The 19182-nt window shown below is 60.7% G+C and overlaps 2 protein-coding genes across 2 annotated transcripts in view; both read right to left on the reverse strand.

Moving 5' to 3' along the window:
• The window catches only part of TNFSF14 (tumor necrosis factor (ligand) superfamily, member 14), a 2063-nt gene extending 1820 nt beyond the window's left edge, over positions 1–243 (reverse strand). The window contains exon 1 of the mRNA XM_010568889.1: positions 7–243. Coding sequence (XP_010567191.1) covers positions 7–243 — 237 coding nt within the window. The remainder of the gene's footprint in view (positions 1–6) is intronic.
• Positions 244–3184: 2941 nt separating this feature from the next.
• The window catches only part of C3 (complement component 3), a 16462-nt gene continuing 464 nt past the window's right edge, over positions 3185–19182 (reverse strand). Inside the window, exons 2-40 of the mRNA XM_010568878.1 lie at positions 18462–18654; positions 17772–17931; positions 17407–17477; positions 17232–17326; positions 17068–17150; positions 16893–16983; positions 16395–16497; positions 16075–16195; positions 15624–15739; positions 15194–15340; positions 14260–14472; positions 13969–14163; positions 13412–13573; positions 13206–13335; positions 12901–12972; positions 12071–12271; positions 11703–11814; positions 11287–11372; positions 10841–10980; positions 10546–10758; positions 10193–10259; positions 9748–9834; positions 9456–9659; positions 9129–9204; positions 8892–9051; positions 8643–8738; positions 8349–8499; positions 8073–8236; positions 7397–7555; positions 6722–6872; positions 6527–6578; positions 6208–6295; positions 5671–5760; positions 5077–5182; positions 4677–4766; positions 4350–4436; positions 4131–4214; positions 3626–3761; positions 3185–3326 (exon numbers count right to left, since the gene is read on the reverse strand). Coding sequence (XP_010567180.1) covers positions 3185–3326; positions 3626–3761; positions 4131–4214; positions 4350–4436; positions 4677–4766; positions 5077–5182; positions 5671–5760; positions 6208–6295; positions 6527–6578; positions 6722–6872; positions 7397–7555; positions 8073–8236; positions 8349–8499; positions 8643–8738; positions 8892–9051; positions 9129–9204; positions 9456–9659; positions 9748–9834; positions 10193–10259; positions 10546–10758; positions 10841–10980; positions 11287–11372; positions 11703–11814; positions 12071–12271; positions 12901–12972; positions 13206–13335; positions 13412–13573; positions 13969–14163; positions 14260–14472; positions 15194–15340; positions 15624–15739; positions 16075–16195; positions 16395–16497; positions 16893–16983; positions 17068–17150; positions 17232–17326; positions 17407–17477; positions 17772–17931; positions 18462–18654 — 4894 coding nt within the window. The remainder of the gene's footprint in view (positions 3327–3625; positions 3762–4130; positions 4215–4349; positions 4437–4676; positions 4767–5076; positions 5183–5670; positions 5761–6207; positions 6296–6526; positions 6579–6721; positions 6873–7396; positions 7556–8072; positions 8237–8348; positions 8500–8642; positions 8739–8891; positions 9052–9128; positions 9205–9455; positions 9660–9747; positions 9835–10192; positions 10260–10545; positions 10759–10840; positions 10981–11286; positions 11373–11702; positions 11815–12070; positions 12272–12900; positions 12973–13205; positions 13336–13411; positions 13574–13968; positions 14164–14259; positions 14473–15193; positions 15341–15623; positions 15740–16074; positions 16196–16394; positions 16498–16892; positions 16984–17067; positions 17151–17231; positions 17327–17406; positions 17478–17771; positions 17932–18461; positions 18655–19182) is intronic.

A 19182-nucleotide genomic window follows, 5' to 3' on the forward strand; every position in this document is an offset into this window, starting at 1 on the left:
TCTCACCTGCAGCCGCGCTGTCACCCTCTGCAGCTCCCCCCGGACCCCCGCCAGCACCCAGCCCTGCACCGCCACCGCCACCAGTGCCAGGGCCACCAGTGTCCCCAGTACCCAGCGTCCCCAAGCCCCCCCCCGGACTCGCCGCCGCCACGCCGGGACGGGGGGGGGGGCAGCACCCGTGGGTGCCCTGGGGGGGGGTAACGGTGGCCAGGGCCCCGCCAGGGCGAAGACGCCGTCCCCCATGGGCCACCCCCGGTGTGTCACCCGCCGTCCTGGGGACCTGCACCCGCTTTATGGGACCCGGAGGAAACGGGGCCCACGTCACCCGTCGGTGTCACCACCCCGGGGTGGCTCCCCCTGTCATGGGGACACGGCGGGGGGGGGGGGGGGGGGGGGGACGGACGGGACATGGCCACGTGGCATCACCCACCCTCCCGGTGCCACCGCTGTCCTAAAGGGTCCTTGTCCCCTCCACCGCAGTGTCCCCACGGTGTCACCCCCTTTGTGTCCCCGGGGGGGGTCTCTGTCCCCCGTCCCGTCATCCCCCCCATGTCCCCAACGCTGTGCCCCCCCTGTGGTGTCCCCTGTACTTTCCCCATGGGGACCACAGAGGTGCCACCACATCACCCCACTTTCGGGGCCATCGGTGACCCCACGGGTGTCACCGGGACTGGGGATGTCCTGAGGGTCACCGGTGTCCCCAGGGCTACTGGGGGGGGGGTGCGTGTGTCCCCATCCCCAGGGACTACTGCAGCTGGGGACATCAGGGACCCCACTGTCACCCTGTCCCCACGGTGGCCCTGGGATGCTGGGGACAATTTGGGGATGCTCTGGAGGGACAAGCTGAGGACAGCCTGGGGAAAGCTGGGGACAGCTTGGGGACACTCCCAGCTGTCACGTGTCCCCACGGCGAGGCCGATGCGGAAAGCGGCAGGACATGGGGTGACACGGGGTGGGGGGGGTGACGCTCTCCGCCACGCACACACGGGCTCCCGGCCACCCCCCCACACACACCTTGTCCCCAGCAGTGGGGACACCATGGAGCCCAGGGGGACGCACGCTTGGCTGATTGCCACGCTGGTAGACGCTTGTGTGCGTGTTCACACGCGCGTGCAACACATTTGCACCACGCACAGGCCGGCTCACGCATGCTTGTGCCGTTGCACGCGGGCATCAGGCACGCGCGTGCTTGCGCACACATGGACAAGCCTGTCGTGCGCGCACACGCTTGTGTCACGCACGCTCACGCTTGTGCACGTGCTCTTGGGCTATTGCACGCTTGCACCATGCACGAACACACTTGTGCACGTGCACACACACACTCCTGCTAGCGCGCAAACGCGTGCTAACGCACGCTTGCGGCATGCACGCACACTTGTGCCGTCGCACGCTTGCACCACGCGTGCGTGCACATGTGCTCGTGCTACCAGCGCTGTGCGCACACACTTGTGCGAGCGCTCATGCTCCCCTGCTACACGCCTGTGCACGCGCGTTTGCAGCCGCAGGGAGGCATGCAGCCCCGCTTAGGCGTGCGCCCACACATTTGCACCCACGTGTGCGCCCACGTGCGCGCCCCACGCGTGTGCACCACCATGCCCGGGGCTGCTCCGGCTGCGGACGCCAGATAAGTCACCGGAAAACGCCGCCCGTGCGAGGCCTTGCTGGGAAGGCAGGAAACCACTGGCTGCGGCACCCTGCCTACCACGACCGGGTGCTGGCCTTGGGTGCTGAGCACCGGGTGCCCAGCAGCACCCTGCACCGAATGCCACGCAGCAGCGTGCAGCACCGTGCACCAAACGCCACGCAGCACCGCACACCACGAGGCGTGCCGCACCGTGCACCGAGGGTTGCGCAGCACCGTGCAACGAGCGGCGCGCAGCACCGTGCACTGACGACTGAGCACCAAGAGGTGTCCGGCGCTGCGCGCCGAGAGCCATGCACCAAGTGTCGTGCAGCGCCGAGGGCTGCGCGCTGAGCAGCACCGTGCACCGAGCAGCACCACGCGGCGAGGCCGCGCGCCGAGTTTCCTGCAGCACCCTGCAGCGAGGTTCAGGCCGTGGGAACCGTGCAGCACCGTGCACCAAGGACTACGCACCAAGCAACACCATCCAGTGCCGAGGGGCATGCAACGCCGGGCACTGCACCACACAGCAAGCGCCGTGGACTGAACCCTGAGGGTCTCATCCAGCCCCCCATACGGCCCCGTACAGTCCCATAGGTGCCCATATGGTCCCAGAGAGGCCTATACGGCCCCACATGGCCTCTTGACCCCACAGTCCCCTATGGAGCTCCCAAGAGTGCGTGGTCACCTATGGAACCCCACAACCACATCATTCCCCATAATCCTGTGGTTCCTTACGTAGTTTTCCCAACCCTGTTGTCCCCTACAGGGTGCCCACAATCTCGTCGTTCCCTACAGAGTCCCCGTCATCCCTCACAGGGTTCCCACAGCCCTGTCATCGCCTATGGAGTCCCCGCATCCCCCACGGTACCTCCAAGACCCTGTTGTCCCCTATGGAGTACCCATGTCCCCCGTAGAGCCCAAACAATCCTGTTGTCCCCTATGAAGTCCCCACGACACCTATGAAGTCTCCACAGCCCCGCTGTCCCCTATGGTGTCCCCACGGCTCTGTCATCCCTTACAGGGTCCTCACGCTCGCAGTCTCCATGACACCATCATCCCCTACAGAGTCCCCACAACTCTGTTGTCCCCTACAGAGTCTTCATGACCCCATTGTCCCCTACAGGGTCCCCATGATCCCATCATCCCTTACAGGATCCCCATAGATCTGTCATCCTCTACAGAGTCCCCATGGCCCCTGTGGTGTCCCCAAGACCCTATCATCTCCTATGGAGTCCCTCCAATCCTGTTGTCCCCTACAAAGTCCCCATGGCCCCTATGGTGTCCCCATGACCCCATCATCTCCTATGGAGTCCCCCCCGCCACCCTCTTGTCCCCTACGAAGTCCCTACAACAACTACGAAGGCCTCACCACCCTGGTGTCCTCTATAGTGTCCCCATGACCCATTGTCCCCTACAGTGTCCCCACATCCCCCTGACACCCTCACCATGCAGATCCAGAGCCAGGCTGTCAGAAAGGACTTTTTTAACCCCCCAAAAAAAGGGGGGGAACAGGGAGGGAGGGGGGGGGGGGGCGGGCACCCATGGGTGGGGGGTACGCGCTCAGGATGGACACCCAAACATGGTCATGGCCTCGGCGAACTCAACAAAGTCCTGGCAGATGGGTTGCAGGTCGGCCTCCTGGCATGCCGCCTCCGAGGGCCATGCCTCCAGCCACGTGTCCTTGCCGATGAGGTAGGAGAAGCTGGAGACAGCGAGGGGACAGAGGGGACATGGGTCAGAAGGGGGTGGCACCCTGAGGGGGGGGATGACACACAGGGATGGACAATGGGATGCACAACCCTGTACAAGACACTGGATAATCTTGGGCTTGGGGGGGTGGGGGGTGCGCCTGTGTACTCAGGTGTCAGTGTCACCTTGTCCATGTGTCTCTGTGTCCCCATGTCCCATTTACTCATGTCCCTAATGTCCCATGTCTCGTGTTCCCATGTCCCCACAGATGCAGCCCCATCCGTGTCCCCACACGCGTCCCCATGTCCCTACCGGCTGCCGGTGGCCCACAAGTCGGTTGCCAGCCCCCAGAGCAGGTAGTCCTGGCCGATCTGGAGCCTCAGAGTGTCTCGACACTGCCAGTGGCTCACGAAGGTCCGGTTGCTTCCTGCTGGGTCCTCATCAGTGCCTGTCCCAAGAGAGGACACACAAGTGACAGGTCACCTCCACCCCAACACAACAGGGACACCCACGTCCCGCAGTGGGGACTCACAATCTCCAGGGAGCTGCTGGCATCCTTGGTGGCACCACCCCACTGGTGTCATCAGCCACGGGTGACACCAGTTCCCTTCAGCTCTCCCCAGCACCCTTGGGTGACACCAACCCATTTGGGTGTCCCCAGCACCGTTGGTTGATGCCAACCCACCTGGGGGCCCCCAAGCCACCCTAGTGACACCAACCCACCTGGGTGTCCCTCCCTTTGGCTGTCCCCATCCCTAGGTGACCCCCACCACATCCCTCAGGGTGGCTTTGTCCCCTATCCCTGGGGTGCTCGTACCCATCTTGATGACAGAGAGAATGGTCATGATGTAGTTGTCATGGGTCGGCGACGGCTCCATTGCCATCAGCTTCACTTTGTACACTGGAGAGGGGGATATCACCATGTCACCTCCACCCCTAGACAGCACCCTCACTCCAGGGTGGCCCCTCTGCATGTGGGGGGCCCCTCTGTCCTCCCCCCTTCCTCCTCATGTCCCTCTAAAACCCCATGTCCCACCGTAGTCAACTCCTGGCTCGCAGGCGCGCTTAATGCGTTGGTTGACGGTGATCGGGACGTCTTGCTTGTGCTGTACGAAGCAGTTTTCTGCAGGGACACGGGGACACGGCCATGACAAGGTCTATTGTGGTAGCGGCATGTCCAATCATGGCAGGGACATGTCTCCATCACAGTTGTGACACAGCTCATCTTGTCAATGACATGTCCCATCACAGCCATGACACGTCCCATCACGGCAATCATGGGTCCCATCACGGCCATGATGGGTCCCATCATGGTAGGAGTGTTGACCCAGTCTGTCCCCATGTCCCTGTGTCCCCATGTCACCTTCGGCGCAGCGGCACACGTCCCCATAGCAGATCTTGCTCAGTTGCCCGCTGTTCTTGTCCGGATGGTAGAAACGGGTACAGCGGTCATCTGCAGGGACACAGGGACATGAGGGGGACACAAGGTTGGGGGCGGACACAAGGGGAAAGGACCAGTGGGAGACATGGGGACAGAGCGGTGACATGTGGAGGGAGAGGGTCAGCAGGGGATGCAAGGGGACCTAGGGGGACATGGGGACACAAGCATGGGGAGAAGATCAGCAGGGACATGGTAGGACAAAGGGACAGGAGGGGACACAGAGGGAGGACACAGGTAAGACTTTGTGGAAGCAGGAGGGGCACAGAGGAGAGTGCGGGGGTGGAGGGGACCTGAGGGTGACACAAGGGGACACGGGGCGCACCGATCTTGTAGTAGCTGTAGACAGTGACGGCCGCGGGCTGGATCAAGCCCACCTGGAATCGTTGGTGGGCCCTGAAGGAGAAACACTCCTCGGCCTTGTGTGAGATCTGCGCACGGGGACACAGGGACATGGGGATGGCAGTCAGCCAGGCTGGGAGTCAGCTTCCCAACCCCCAGCCTGGCCCTGGCCCCGGCCATGTCCCCATGCTGTCCCTATCCATGACCTGGACCCGTCTCTGTCCTTGTCCCCAACCCTGGGACCCTTTTCCTGTCCCCAACTCTGCCCCCATCCATGTCCCCAACTTCATTCCCATCTCTGTCCCTGTTCCAGTCCCTATCCATGTCCCCAACCCCACCTGCATCCCCACCCGTGTCCCAGTCCTGTTCCCACCCATGTCCCCAGCTTCATCCTCATCCCCGTCCCCATCCTGTCCCTGCCCATGTCCCCAACTCCATCCTCTGCCCATTGTTGTCCCTCTCCCTGTTCCATCCCTGTCCCATCATGTCCCCATCCCTGTCCCATCTTGTCCCTGTCCTATCATGTCCCCATCCCTGCTCCATCTTGTCCCTGTCCCCATGCCCCCCACGTCCCCACCTTGTCGAGGTAGATGACGAGGTTGCTGCGGTCCGACTGTGCTTGGTCAATCTCAAACTTGGAGATGTACCTGTCCACCCCATCTGTGAGCTGGGGACAGGGACACGATGACACTGGGCATGCAGGACACATGGGGACATGCGGGGGGACACAACCGCATCAGGATACAGGGATGTATGGGCACACAGGGACACGGTGATGCTGGCCACATGGGACATGCAGGGACACATGGCCGTGGCAGGATGCAGGGGACTTGCAGAGATTTGGGGACACAGGGGGACACGGGGATGCAGGGACAGTGACACCAGGGGACATGGGGACACACAGCCATGGAGGGAAAGGCAGGGACACAGGGATGCAGTGGCACAGGGGAATACGGGGACACAGTGACACGTAGGGATGTGGGGACACAAGGACATGGGGGGACACATGGGGGTTAGGGAGATGTGGAGACACGGTGAGACACGATGGCACAAAGATGCAAGGTCCTGTGTCTCTGCCAGGTCCCGCCATGTGTCCCCATGTCCCCGCACTCACCCTCTTCAGGTCCTGGAGGTCAGGTGAGAAGCCTGTGAGCATGGTGACATCAAGAATGGACATGGTGGCATCCACGTTGTCCAGGTACCTGTGGGGACAGGGCTGAGGCCACCCGCCTGTCCCCAACTGCCTTATTGTCCCCAGCATCCCCATCCCTGATGTCCCTGTTCCCAAGGATCCCTCTGTGACAAGGTGGGGCTGAGCCCTGTTTGTCCCCAGCATCCCCATCCTTTTCCCTGATGTCTCTGTCCCCAGTATCCCCATTCCTCTTCCTATCTCCAATGTCCCCGATGTCCCCAATGTCCCCAGCCTGTCCTACCTGGTGCAGATGGTGATCTTGATGGAGCGGAGGACGCCATCCTGTTCCTTGCCTGTGGGGGGACATGGGGACAATGAGGGGACACTGGAGGCATCGAAGGGGACATGGGGTGCCATGGAGGCTACTCATCGAGGACATGGGGAGGGATACAGATGGACATAGTAAGGACATGGGGGGGACATGTGGGGGACTCACCTCTGTTCACATCCTCCACCTGCACCTGCAGGTCGAAATTGTCACACTTGTTGTCCTTGTCGGGGACCTTGGCATTGTAGATGGTCACCACTGTCATTGTCCCCTTGCCTGTGCCCTCAGCTTTCACCGTGAAGTCCTCGTTGAACTTGGTCTGCAAGAAGAGGGGACGCTGGGGAGGGACAGGGACATCCCCTGGGAGGGACACGGAAGGAATGGAGCATCCTGGGCCATGGAGGCATGTGGGAACATGGAGGGGTGTAGAAGGGACAGGGACATCCCAGGACAAGGTGGGGACAAGAGCACTGCAAGACAGAAAGGGGACAGGGACATTGAAGGATATGGAGGGCACAAGGAAATCAGAGGGCATGGAGGGACATGAAGGGGACAGGGACATTCCAGGTCACAGCAAGGGAGGGGACAAGATCAGCCTGGGACATGGAAGGACATGGCAGGGACTTCCCAAGCCTTGGAAGGACGCAGAGGGGACAGGACGTGGAGGGAACATGGAAGGGACAGGGACACCTGAGGCCATAGCAAGGGGACAAGATTGTCCTGGGACATGAAGAGACACAGAAGGGACAGGGACATCCCGTGGACAGCAAAAGCAGGGTGAGCAGTGCTGCATCCCCATCATCCTGATGGTGACAGTGACAACAGGGACCACGGTGCCGGTACCTCAGCGGAACGTGCCACCAGGGCGTTGCGGTTCTCGATGCGGTAGGTGATGGCGCTGGCACGGCGCGGCAGCAGCACCGACACATCGAGGTTGAGGTCGAGCTGCCGCGGAGTTGCCACTTCATAGTAGGCCAACGCTTGGAATACCAGGATGGTGGCCTGCAGGGACATCTGTGTCACCAGGGCTTGGGGACACCATCTGGAGCATCCCCAAAGTCCCCTGGGTGGCCCTGAGCCCAGGGTGACCCCAAGTCCTGGGGCCACCTGATATCACCTAGAACATACCCTTGGGGGTCTTATGGAGCAGAGGTGTCCCACAGGGACAGGATGTGTCCCTGAGGGTCCCCAGCATCTGGAGGTGTCCCCAGGGACTAGAGTGTCCCCCAGGGACAGACCTTTTGGGTTTTACAAAGCCCTTTAGATCCTGTGGCACCAGGGGTGTTCCCCAAAGACATGCCATGTTCCAAGGGCCCTGAGGTGACCCCCAAGCCCTGAGGGGTCCCATGGGACCAGAGGTGTCCCCCAGGAGATGTGCCATGTCCCTGGAGTCCCCAGGGCCACACGGTGACCCCTCGACCCCCAACAGAGCCCCCAACCCCTATCTCCCTGTCCCCCTTCCCCATGGCAGAAGGTGCCAGGACCGCACCTATGGGTGCCAGGGGGGTCCGTAGCCCACCTGAGTGGATCCGTAGCCACCACCGAAGTAGTTCTGCTGGGCAAGCCAGCGGGCCACCGGCCCTGTCAGCTCCGGCTTCTCCATTTGCAGCAAGGCCAACAACGCGTAGGATGTCCCCTCAATGTTGTAGGTACGGGCGTTGCGTTCCTCCCAGCGTTTGCCCTCTGGGGTGACATGGGTCCCTCAGCACCCTCTAGGGATGATTTCTCCCCCCATCAGGTAACCCATAATTACCTCCCCCACCCCCCAGTTTTGTCCCCCCCGGTGAGACGTCACCTTTGGAAAACTTCATGAGAACTTTCTCGCTTTTGAGTTTCCCTGTCAGGGCCAAGGCATAGGAGGTCAGCGCCACCGTGTAGGGTCGGGTCAGCCACTGGTACCTCCGGGCAAGGTATTCGGCGGCTTTGGTGATGCTCCCATCCAAGCTCTGGGTAGAAAGGATGGTAAGTTTGGATTCTCAGGTGGCTGCTATAAAGGTAGGGCACCTCGTCTTGAAGCACTGTCCTTCTACATGATGGGTGCCAGTTGTACCCCCTCTCCCCATGTGGGGTTGAGGACTGGGCCACTCACATTGACGTGGTCCTTGCAGACCTCCCGGGACTCTTGCAGCGCAATGAGTGCAAAGGCTGTCAGTGACACCTCGGGCTCAGCACCCTGGTAGCCACCCTGCATAACAAAATGGAGGGGAAAAAAACCTCAGGATCGTGGTTTTCACAGCAAGCTCTGTCCACCCAAGATAGTCCTTTCCCCACAGCTCATTCCAAAAGAGCCAACAGGGCCTTGGCCATCAGCAGGGACAGGGTTTGGATCCCCCCATACCACCATCTCCTTATGGATGACAGGAGCGTCTTCTTGGAAAATCCCATCCGGCTTCTGCTTCTCCAGGATGAGCCATTTCACGGCACCACAAATCACCTCGGGGTCAATGTCTACCAGCTTGATGGCCATGGCAAAGACTTTGGCCACGTAGGCTGTCAACCTGGGGACAGGAAGACCTTAGCGTCATGTCCAACCCTGTCACCCAGACCCACATGGTGGTGGCAATGTGACCCTCACCAGGTGCTTGATGGGCGGTCCTTGAAGGCGGCATAGGAGTTGTCAGGTTTCCGGAAAGCAAGTTGTTGGGTGTAACCTGGTGAGGAGATGGTGGTTGGCCAACACAAGGAGCACCCAGCCAAGCTGAGATAGCTTCAGGCCACCAACCTGCTCCGCAGCACATTCCAGTGCAAACCAGTAGCTCTAGAAATCTGCAAACTGGTAGCACCCAACCCTTGTCTTCTTCAAAGGTGCAAGTTGCTTCCGCACCTTGGATGATGGTGACATTTTTCCCCCCCCAAGAGAGGAAACTGGGGGATGCTCCCACCCTTTGGGGGATGCTCCTACCCTTTCTAATCAAGTCAATGGCCTCAGTGCGGCGCTGAACACCAAGGCTTTCCCACTGCAACGTGCTGTCCAGGTAGTGGGTGGCAATGACAGTGGGCGTCAACCCGATCATGTTCTGCTCCCCGCAGCCCGAAGGCGTCACGATGAGGTGCTTCAGTTTGTCCCCGTCGATGGCTTTCTCCACCATGATGGACACAGGGTTGCCTGGACCAGAAGAATGGTAGACGTCAAGCCAGGAGTGTCCCACCTCCACCCAGCTTGTCCCCAGGTGTGTCCCTTCCCCTGCTCTCACCTTGGATGCTGACTTTGGTCTCCGACTCAGTGTTGGGGACAATGTCAGAGAGGTTTCCTGCCTTCACCTTCTCTTCCTGTACACCATCTGCAGGGTCGGGAGGCCAGGATGGAGATGGGTGACCCCAAATCCTTCACGTCCCCCTCCACCCTGAGGTGACCCAGCCCTGCCCCACACATGCAGCAGAATGTCCCTTGTCCCTCAGGATGCTCCAGAGCCATATCAGGATGTCCCTCCTCCCTTGAGATGCCCCAGCTCCATAGTAGGATGTCCTTTGTCCCCAAGGATGCCCCAGTCCTACCCTTGCTGGTCCATCCTTCATCCCCCAAGATGTCCCAGACCCACAGTGGGATTTCCCTTGTCCCCTGAGATGCCCCAGATCCTTCCCTCAGTGGGACATCTCCGTGGGGCTGAGACATCCCCAAGACCAGCCAGGGCCACTCACTGATTCCCTTCGTCTTCGGGTCCAGTTCAACTATCTTCACTGTCTTCTCCAACCTCATCCCTTCGGGCTGCAGAGGTGAGAGTCCAATGCTAAAGGTTGGGCTGGTTTTGGACCTCCCTTCCCAGCCTTTCTGGGTTGTCCAGGGAACCAGCACCCCCAGATCATGGGACAAACTGGGAGAACCCCAGGAGACCCCACCTGCGAATCTTGGGGAGAGGATCCTTCACCCCTGGGTACTAACACCAGGATGAAAGTGGAGACAGGGATGTCACAGGGTTACCATGCTGGTGACATCTCAGGGAGGGAGGTGGCACCACGTGGTAGAGACGCCATAAGCAGCGGTGGCCACTCACCACAACTTTGAGCTTCTTCTTGACACCATCAGCCACGAACTTGCCCCGAACGGCTGCCTTCACCTCAACGTCATGCAGCCCCAGCTGCAAGGGCACGATGACGAAGGGCACGGCCCACGATGACTGGGCTTTCAGGCGGACGATCTGCTGGTAGCGCATCTTGGAGGTGGAGGCGCTGCACAGGGCTGGGTTGTGCATTAGCTCCACGCGCACCTGCAGGGCACAGAGACGTTGGCCATGGGGTTCAGGTGGCCACAGAACCCCCCAAAAGCCCGGGCGTGGGTCCCCTGCCAACCGTGATTTCGTCCGTCCAGTAGTTGTAGAGGATGGCACGGATCTCCACCTGCTCGTTCCTCACCACGGAGTAGGGCAGGCGCAGGTCGATGAAGAACTCCTTCATCACCGTGATCTCATAGGGGTCAGCCACGCACAGACCTGCGGGGTGACCCCCAGGGACACTAGGTTCAGGCTTAGGGGCTTGCTGGGCCCCTCATGTCCCAGGGACACCCCCAAGGCTTAGGAGATCCCTCAAGTCCCAAGGACTGCCACCAAGCTTTGGGGGATTTCCCCAAAGTTTGGGACATCTGTCCAGTGGTATGCACCCCTCTAAGATTTTGGAGATCCCTCAAACCCCAAGGAAACCCACCAGGCTTTAGGGGACTCTTCAAGTCCCAGGGACCACCCCCAAGGTATGGGGGATTCCTTGGATCCCCAGGGACACCTTCCTAGTCTGTCACGTACCCTTGGTCTGTGAGAGGCTGATGGCCAGGACCTCCCACGTGGTGATGGAGTCCTTCAGGTACACAGGCAGAGTCTTCGTGGAGATTCTGGAGAGCACGGGAACGACCAAGAGGTCAGAGCCGGCCCGAGGCCAGGCTAGGGAGGTATAACTAGCCACCAAGCTGGAGCACCAGGGGCATAGCTGGTCCCCAAGCTAGACCAGGGTGTTGTAGATGGCCCCTGAGCTGGACCAGGGTGTCACAGCTGGTCCTGATGCAGCACCAGGGGTCAAAGTGGCCCTGGTCTAGACTTGGGGGGGACCATAGCTGGTCTCCAGCCCAGGCAAGGCAGTGTTCAGGGCTGGACAGGGAGGACGTAATGATTCTCATGTTGAGCCATGGGGTGGAGGGGTAGTGGGACAAGGGCACAGGGCTCACCCCAGCTCATTGGGCTGCTCCGTCAGCGGCTCCACCTGCCACAGCCAGCTCTCCGGGAAGAGGCTCCGTGAAGTGATGTCCTCGTCAGACAAGAAGCTATCGTCCGCCTCGCCTGGGGGTGGCAGCATCCCTCTTGACCATGGCCTCAGGGCCCCAGCCCCTGGGCGGAGCCGCTATCACCCCAGCATCACCCTTGTTTTGGCCAAGCATCATCTAGGCATCACCCAACTCTCACCCAAAATTCATCCAAGTATTGCCCATGGATAGTGCAAGCAACGCCCAAGGTTCACCTGACCTTCGCTTAAGCTTCAATTAAGCTTCGCCCAAGCACCAACCCCACCACCACCCCACCATCGCCCAGCACTTGCTTCGAGCCAGCTCGAGGTGGAGCTCGCGCTGCTTCTGGTCACGGATGCCCTTGATGTAGTTGCAGCAGTCGAGGAAGGCCCGGATGCAGGCTTCTCCATCCTGGATGTAGTTGGTTCGCTGCTCACAGCTGTGACCCATGGGGTTTTCCTTCATGCCATCTTCACAACACTTGCGCAGCATCTTGTCCGTATACTCAGCCACTGCCAGCACCGAAGCACACGACTGGCACCCAGTCCCAAAGCCCCCAGCCTGAGGGCTGTCAGGGACACGGGACACTCTGGTGTCCTTTGGGATATGGGATGCTGTGGTATCACCAGGGGCATGGGACAATCTGATGTCCCTCAGGGACACGGGACACTGGTATTGATTGGGACATGGGATGCTCTGGTGTCCCTCAGGGACATGGGATGCTCTGGTGTCCCTCGAGGACATGGGACACCAATATTGAATGGGACATGGGATGCTCTGGTGTCCCTCAGGGACATGGGACACCAATATTGAATGGGACATGGGATGCTCTGGTGTCCCTTGGGGACATGGGATGCTCTGGTGTCCCTCGAGGACATGGGACACCAATATTGAATGGGACATGGGATGCTCTGGTGTCCCTTGGGGACATGGGACACCAGTACTGAATGGGACATGGGATGCTCTGGTGTCCCTTGGGGACATGGGACACCAGTATTGAATGGGACATGGGATGCTCTGGTGTCCCTTGGGGACATGGGACACTTTGGCATCTTCAGGGACATGGGACAATCTGGTGTCCCCAGGGGCACAGGACATTCCGGTGTTCTTGGGGACATGGGACAATCCCAGTGCCACCTACTCTTGGTGCCTTTGTACTCGATGAGCTGCAGGGAGCGGCGCTTGCGTTTCGCAGGCTGGGAACACTGGACCTCTAGGGACAGCAAGGACACAGCTCAGGACCCCACAGTGTCACAGCCCCAAACCCAGGTGTCACGTCCCCTTGACATCAGTTGTCACATCCCAAAGCTCAGGGGACACATCCCCCATCCCTGAGGTGTCACACTCCCCCATCCTTGAAGTGCCACATCCCCATCCCCAAGGTGTCACCTACCCCATCCCCAAGGTGCCACACCAGGCTGTCCCAGTCCCCAGCGTGTCCCCTACCCGCTCGCTGTGGCGTGGTGATCTTCGTGCTGGTGACCAGGCTGAGGCCAGCGTCAGCAAAGACACCCACGTTGTCCCTCCCACTGCCCGGGGTGCAGCCGATGTCACTCTTCTCCACTGTGTCCCAAACCTGTGGCCAACAGGGGACAGCCATGACAGCCACTGCTGCCACCCGGGGACAGTGGGGATGGGGACCGAGCACCCACCTTGGACTGGGTGAGCTTGTTCTTCTTGCTGAGGACGAAGACGCCCTTGTCCACGGCCACCAACCCCACGTGGGCTTTGTGGTCACCCTCGATGCGCAGCCGCATGGGTGTCCCTGGTTCGTGCACCCGGTTATCAGCCTCCGTTGCTCCCTTCACCACCAGCTGCCGGGCACATGGGGGGGGGGGGGTCATGTCCACGGTATGCCCCCAAAAGTCCTTCACCACACCCCCAGGAGCTGCCCCATAGGGGTACCCCAACCCCACAGGGTGTTGGGAGTCCTCCAGGGGTAGCTGATGGCTGTGTCCACCATGGACCACGTGGACCATCAGTGGGCCACCCAAGACCCCCCGTGAGATGCCCAAGCCCCTCATGGACCATCCAAACCACCTAAGTGACACCCAGTCCCTATCATGGGCCCCCCAAGCCCCTAAAGGACCACCTAAGCCCTTCCAAGCCCCTCAAGTGCCACCTCAAGGGTCATTCAAGCCACCACCGAGGCCCAGCCAATGCCCCCAGGGTCCCCCCCCGACCCCTGGAACAGCGGGGACACACTCACGGTGCCCATGCAAGTGTCCTTGACATCAACCCAGATGGAGTCGGCAACAATCTCATTGGGCAACACGAAGTAGTAGGCCACGATGCGGAAGGAGGGGATGAGCTCAGCTGTCACTGGCAATGACATGGTGACCAGGCTCTGGCCCGCCTCATGCCGCTGTCGCCCCACGTGGACAATGCGTCCCTTGCTCATGATCTGTGGCAGGCAAGGAAAGGCAGGGTTGGCGGGCATCTGGACACCTAGGTCCACAAGATGGGGGGCAGTTGGTTGGCAGAGGCCAAGGACGCTCACCAGGTAGGTGAAGTGCGAGACGGAGTCACGGGCAGCATTGTTGTTGCTCTTGAGGTGGAAGTTCACAGCAAGGTTGTCACCAGGCTGCAGCTCAGTGGCCCCCACTGCCAGGTGGAGGTAGTTGCCAGAATTACCCTGGCTGCGGTAAGCTTCGGCAGTCATCTGCCGCGAGGCCTGGCGGTCGGGAGGCAGCCCCGGCTGATTCGTCCGCACCTGCAACACAGGGGACACAGTGGCATTTGGTCAACAAGGAGAGGCGTGGACCTGGGCAGGGGTCAGCATGGAGGTCTTGGCCACTGCAGAAGTCTTGGCTGTCCTGGTCTCCCTGACCCCTCGTGCCCTGGTCCTCGGACAATGGTGATCATCTCCTTGGTCAACCCGATCATCTCTGCTACCCTGGATGTCTTGGCCACTCTGGTCAACTCAACCACCTTGGTCTCCCTGGCATTGGCCCTCTTGGCCCTTGGCTACCCTGAATATCTTTGCCACTCCCATCCTCTTGCCCTTGGCCATCCTGGTTCTTGGTCACTGGTGAACCATGCTGACCCTGGCTGCAGGCCACCATGGACAACTTGGCCACTATGGACATCTCTGCCAGTCTCATGACACTGGCCATCCTGGTCCTTGATCACCCTAGACATCTTGGTCAACCCAATTGTGTTGGCCACCATGGTTCCCTGACACCAGTCATCCTGCTCCTTGATCAACGGCGACCAGGATGGTTATGGTCCTTTGTCACTCTGGACATCTTGATCACCACGGCCATCCTGGTCCTTGGTCAGTGGTGACTGGGGTGGGCCTGACCCTTGGCCGCTCTGGACACCACAGCCACCTTGGTTGTCTCCCCAATCCCCAGGTCACTTCACCCACCCCTGTCCCCAGCCACCTTGGCCGCCCCAGTCCCAAGGTCACCCCAGTACCTATCACCACTCACAGTGATGGGGACGGCGTCCCTGTTGGCCGGCATGTTGAGGACCAGCTTGGCTGTGCCATCACGCTGGGTGGAGACAAGACCCTGGAAGCCATCAGCCTTGACGGCAACACGTGCAGCCGGGGACTCATCTGGGTTAGTGACATAGACCTGCAGGGGATGTGGTGTGACGTGAGGACATTACACAGGGACATGGCATGAGGGACATGTCACCTGGTGCCATCCAGGTGACACAGGGACAGACCACGGTCCCCAGGCCCTCTCCAGGTGTCACAGTTATGTGACATGGGGACAGACCTTGGTCCCCAAGTCTCCTCCACCCACAAACTTCCAGGCTTGCCCCATCCCCATCACGATGCTGGGGACCCTGGTACCATGGGGGTCCTGGGCCAATGCTACCGCCGTCCCCATCCCCGTCCCCAGATGCCATTACCGTCAGATCGAAGGGCATCCCTGGCTTGAAGTACTTGGGGGTGTGGGTGAAGTGGATGGTGTACGGAGATGTCACGATGCGGATGCCACTGCGCTGTGCCTCCACCATGTCACTGCCTGCAGTGGCCATAAGAATGGCCATGTCACCCGGCACCAGCGTCCAGTCCCCCCCAGGGACAGCCCTGTCTGACCTTGGGTGGCCCCACGTGTCCCCATCCTTGCAGTCCCCAACCCCATGTCTCCCCATCCTTTGCTGTCCCCAACCCCAGATGTGCCCAGCCCCATGTGTCACTGCTGTCCCCACCCCCCTATATCCCCACATGTCCCCAGGTGTCCCCTACCCACCCAAATTGTTGAAAACTGTGACAGTGACATACAGCCCGTGGCCTCAAGCATCCCTGCTGTCCCTACCCCTCCAAGTCCCCTGTGTCCCCTGCGATCCCCCTGCACACCTGACTCCGTGAGTACGGTGACGGAGACGTAGAGTGAATGTCCCACCAGCTCCTGGGGGTTGGCGAATCGCTGCCGCAGCATGGCCATGGACAGCACGGCTTCCCCGTCCCCATCGCTCACCTGTGGCATGGAGTTAGTGGGACAGGGGACAGCCACGGGGACCAGGATGGGGACAGGAATGGGAATGGGGACAGGGGATGGCAGAGCTCAGTATGAGACAGGGATGAGGATTGGGATGACAGACTTCAGCAAGGGACATAGCTCAACGGGGGACTGGAATAGGGACAAGGGATGGGGACAGGGACAAGGACAGGGTCACCTTGACACGCTGCAGGGACTGGGGGATGCTCCTCTTCTCGTCGTCCACCATAACACCGAAGAGGACGAAGGCTGTCCCCTGCAGGCGCTTCCCATACAGGTACCTGTGGACAAGCCACCACTGTCACCATCAAACCCTGTCCTCGTGTCCCCATCACATCCACATCACTGTCACCCCACGTCCCCACATCCTCTTGTCATGCAACACTGTCACCCCATTGCCCCATGTCCTCATCACCCTGTCCCTCCACACACCCATGTCCCCGTCATCCCACCAAGCCCTGCCACTTCCATCACCATCACCCTGCGTCCTCCTCACCCCCTGTTCTCATCATCCCATTTCCCCACATCCCTATCACCCTCAAACCTGTCACCTTGCACCCGTGCCGCCCCCTCATCCCTGGGGACTTTGCACAGGAGCAGAGCAGGAATGTCACCCCCACCATCGCCCATGGGGGTTTGACCCCCAAAATGAGCAGTTTTGGGGTCCCCATCGCACCTGGCTGTGATGGACACTCGGAAATCCTCCTTCTGGTCAATGTAGAGGAACTTCTCCTCTGGCTCCAGAACCACCTCAAAGCTTGGCAGCACTGTGGGGTGGACACCCAATGGACCCAGGCATCCAGGACAGGCACAAGGGACCCAGGTGCCTGGGGACCCCCACCCCACCTTACCATACTCCTTGACTTCAAATTGGGTGCTGAAGACCTGTTCTGGTGAATCTTCGAATTTGGCCGTTATCGTCCATGTCCCCAGGCTGGAAAAGGCAGGGTACAGGGTGAGGGGACAATCCTGGGGCCACAGATGTCCCTGGGCCACCCTGGGAGGTGGCACCCACCTGACGACCTCAGGCAGGTTGTGGTTGAGGGAGAAGATGCCAGTCTTCATTGGCGAGGACACGGGCACTTGCTTGATGGTGATACCATCAGGTGTCTGAAGGGACATGGAGTGGTTGGGGACAGTGGCATGGGTGGCTATGTCCCCATCTCCCTGTGTGCCCAGTGGGCACCCACCTTGATCTCCACAATCACCGTCTTGGGCAGTGGCTCCATGAGGTGGCCCAGAGCGAAGAAGCGGCAGAGCACTGGGAGGGGACATGGGGGACTAGGTGAGCAGGGATGGTGCAGGGACATCTAGAAATGGGTGCTGGACCCCAAAATGGGTGCTGGATCCCAGTGGAGATGCCAGAGCAATGTCCCCAAATGGGTGCTAGACCCCAGCACCCCAAGATCACACCAGCACCCCCAGGTGCTGTGGAGGTGACCCAACACCCCAAGATGCCACCAAGATCCCAAGGTGCTGTGGGGGACACCCAACATCCCAAGGTGCTACCAGCACCCCAGCATGCCATGTGAGACCCAGCACCCCAAGAACACACCGACGGAGCTAGGGGTGTAGATGGGCTTGTCAGTCTGCAGGAAGATGTAGCCGCTCTGGAGTGACACCAGCAGCACCTTCTCCAGGGTCACCTGGGCCACCTGTGCCGTCACCGAGACAAACTGCTTCCCCATTCTCTGAGGCAGTGCCTTGGCCGACACCTGCAGTGACAGAGGACACCAAGTGGCACCTGCACCACAGGGACCGGGCAGGGGACAGCAGATGGCACCCATGCCCAGGGAAGGGTGCTGAGGATGCCGGGTGACAGTCCCCAGGGACTCCAGGGTGACCATCATCAAAGACCCAGGAGTGACTGTCCTCTAATCATAGGGTGACCATCTCCAAGGACCCTGGGGTGACTGTCCCCAAAGATCCAGAGGTGACGACTCCCATGGACCCACAGGTGACCATCCTCTAGTCACAGGGTGACCATCTCCAAGGACCCCAGGGTCACTGTTCCCAAGGACCTCAGGTGACTGTCCCCAAGGACCTCAGAGCAACCATCCCTAAAGACCCTGTGGTGGCCATCCCCAAAGACTCCATGGTGGCCATCCCCCCCAGGTCCCACCAGCTCTGTGGAGATTCTCCAGCATCTCGTATAGGGTTGAGCCTCATGGGCCATGCTTCACGAGGCAGGAGGGGGCAGTGACCGGTAGGGAGGTGACGGGGGAGGGGGGTGGTGGTGACATACCTTGATGGTGGTGGTGGCCAACATGCCCTCGGCGGGGCTCAGTGACACTCCGACCTTGTAAAGCACGTGGCGCTTGAGGGGAAAGTCCTGCACCATGAGGGTGGCCTCTGTGGCAGTGGTCAACCCCGGTGCCTCCAGCACCACCCGCTCCTCTGTCTCCAGCCGCAGCACCGCTGGTGTCACCATCGTCACGCTGGGGACACCGGCCATCATGGAGAGCTGTTACAGAGCCCCCCCCAGCACCCTGGGGACCTCACAGCACCCAGAGCCCCACCCCAATCTGTCCCCACAGCACCCTAGGGACCCCCTGATCTGTCCCTGACAGCACCCAGCACCCTGGGGACCCCACAGCACCCCAGAGACCCCCCCCGATGTGCCCCATGGGCCTGAAGCAACCCCAAATCCTCCGCTGCACCCCAATATCCCCCCCATTGCCCTCCACCACCCACCCCTGGGTGGGGGCTGTCCTGGAAAGGGGGCTCCCATCGGGGGGGGTGCTGGTCAGGGGGGTCCTGGTAGGTTGGGGGTCCCTGGTAGGGGGGTCCCAGTAGGTTAGGGGTTCCTGGCAGGGGGGTCCCAGACACAGGGGTCTTTGTTCTGGGGGTCCTGGATATGGGGAGGCTCAATTTAGGGTGGAGGGTCCTGGCCATGGAGCGGGGGTCCACCACGGGTGTTCCATCTGGGGCAGGGGGTCTTGGTTGGGGAGGGCGTCTCAGCCATT

This window comes from Haliaeetus leucocephalus, unplaced genomic scaffold (assembly GCF_000737465.1).
Source record: "Haliaeetus leucocephalus isolate CR32 unplaced genomic scaffold, Haliaeetus_leucocephalus-4.0 Scaffold261, whole genome shotgun sequence".
NCBI classification, from domain to species: Eukaryota; Metazoa; Chordata; class Aves; order Accipitriformes; family Accipitridae; genus Haliaeetus; species Haliaeetus leucocephalus.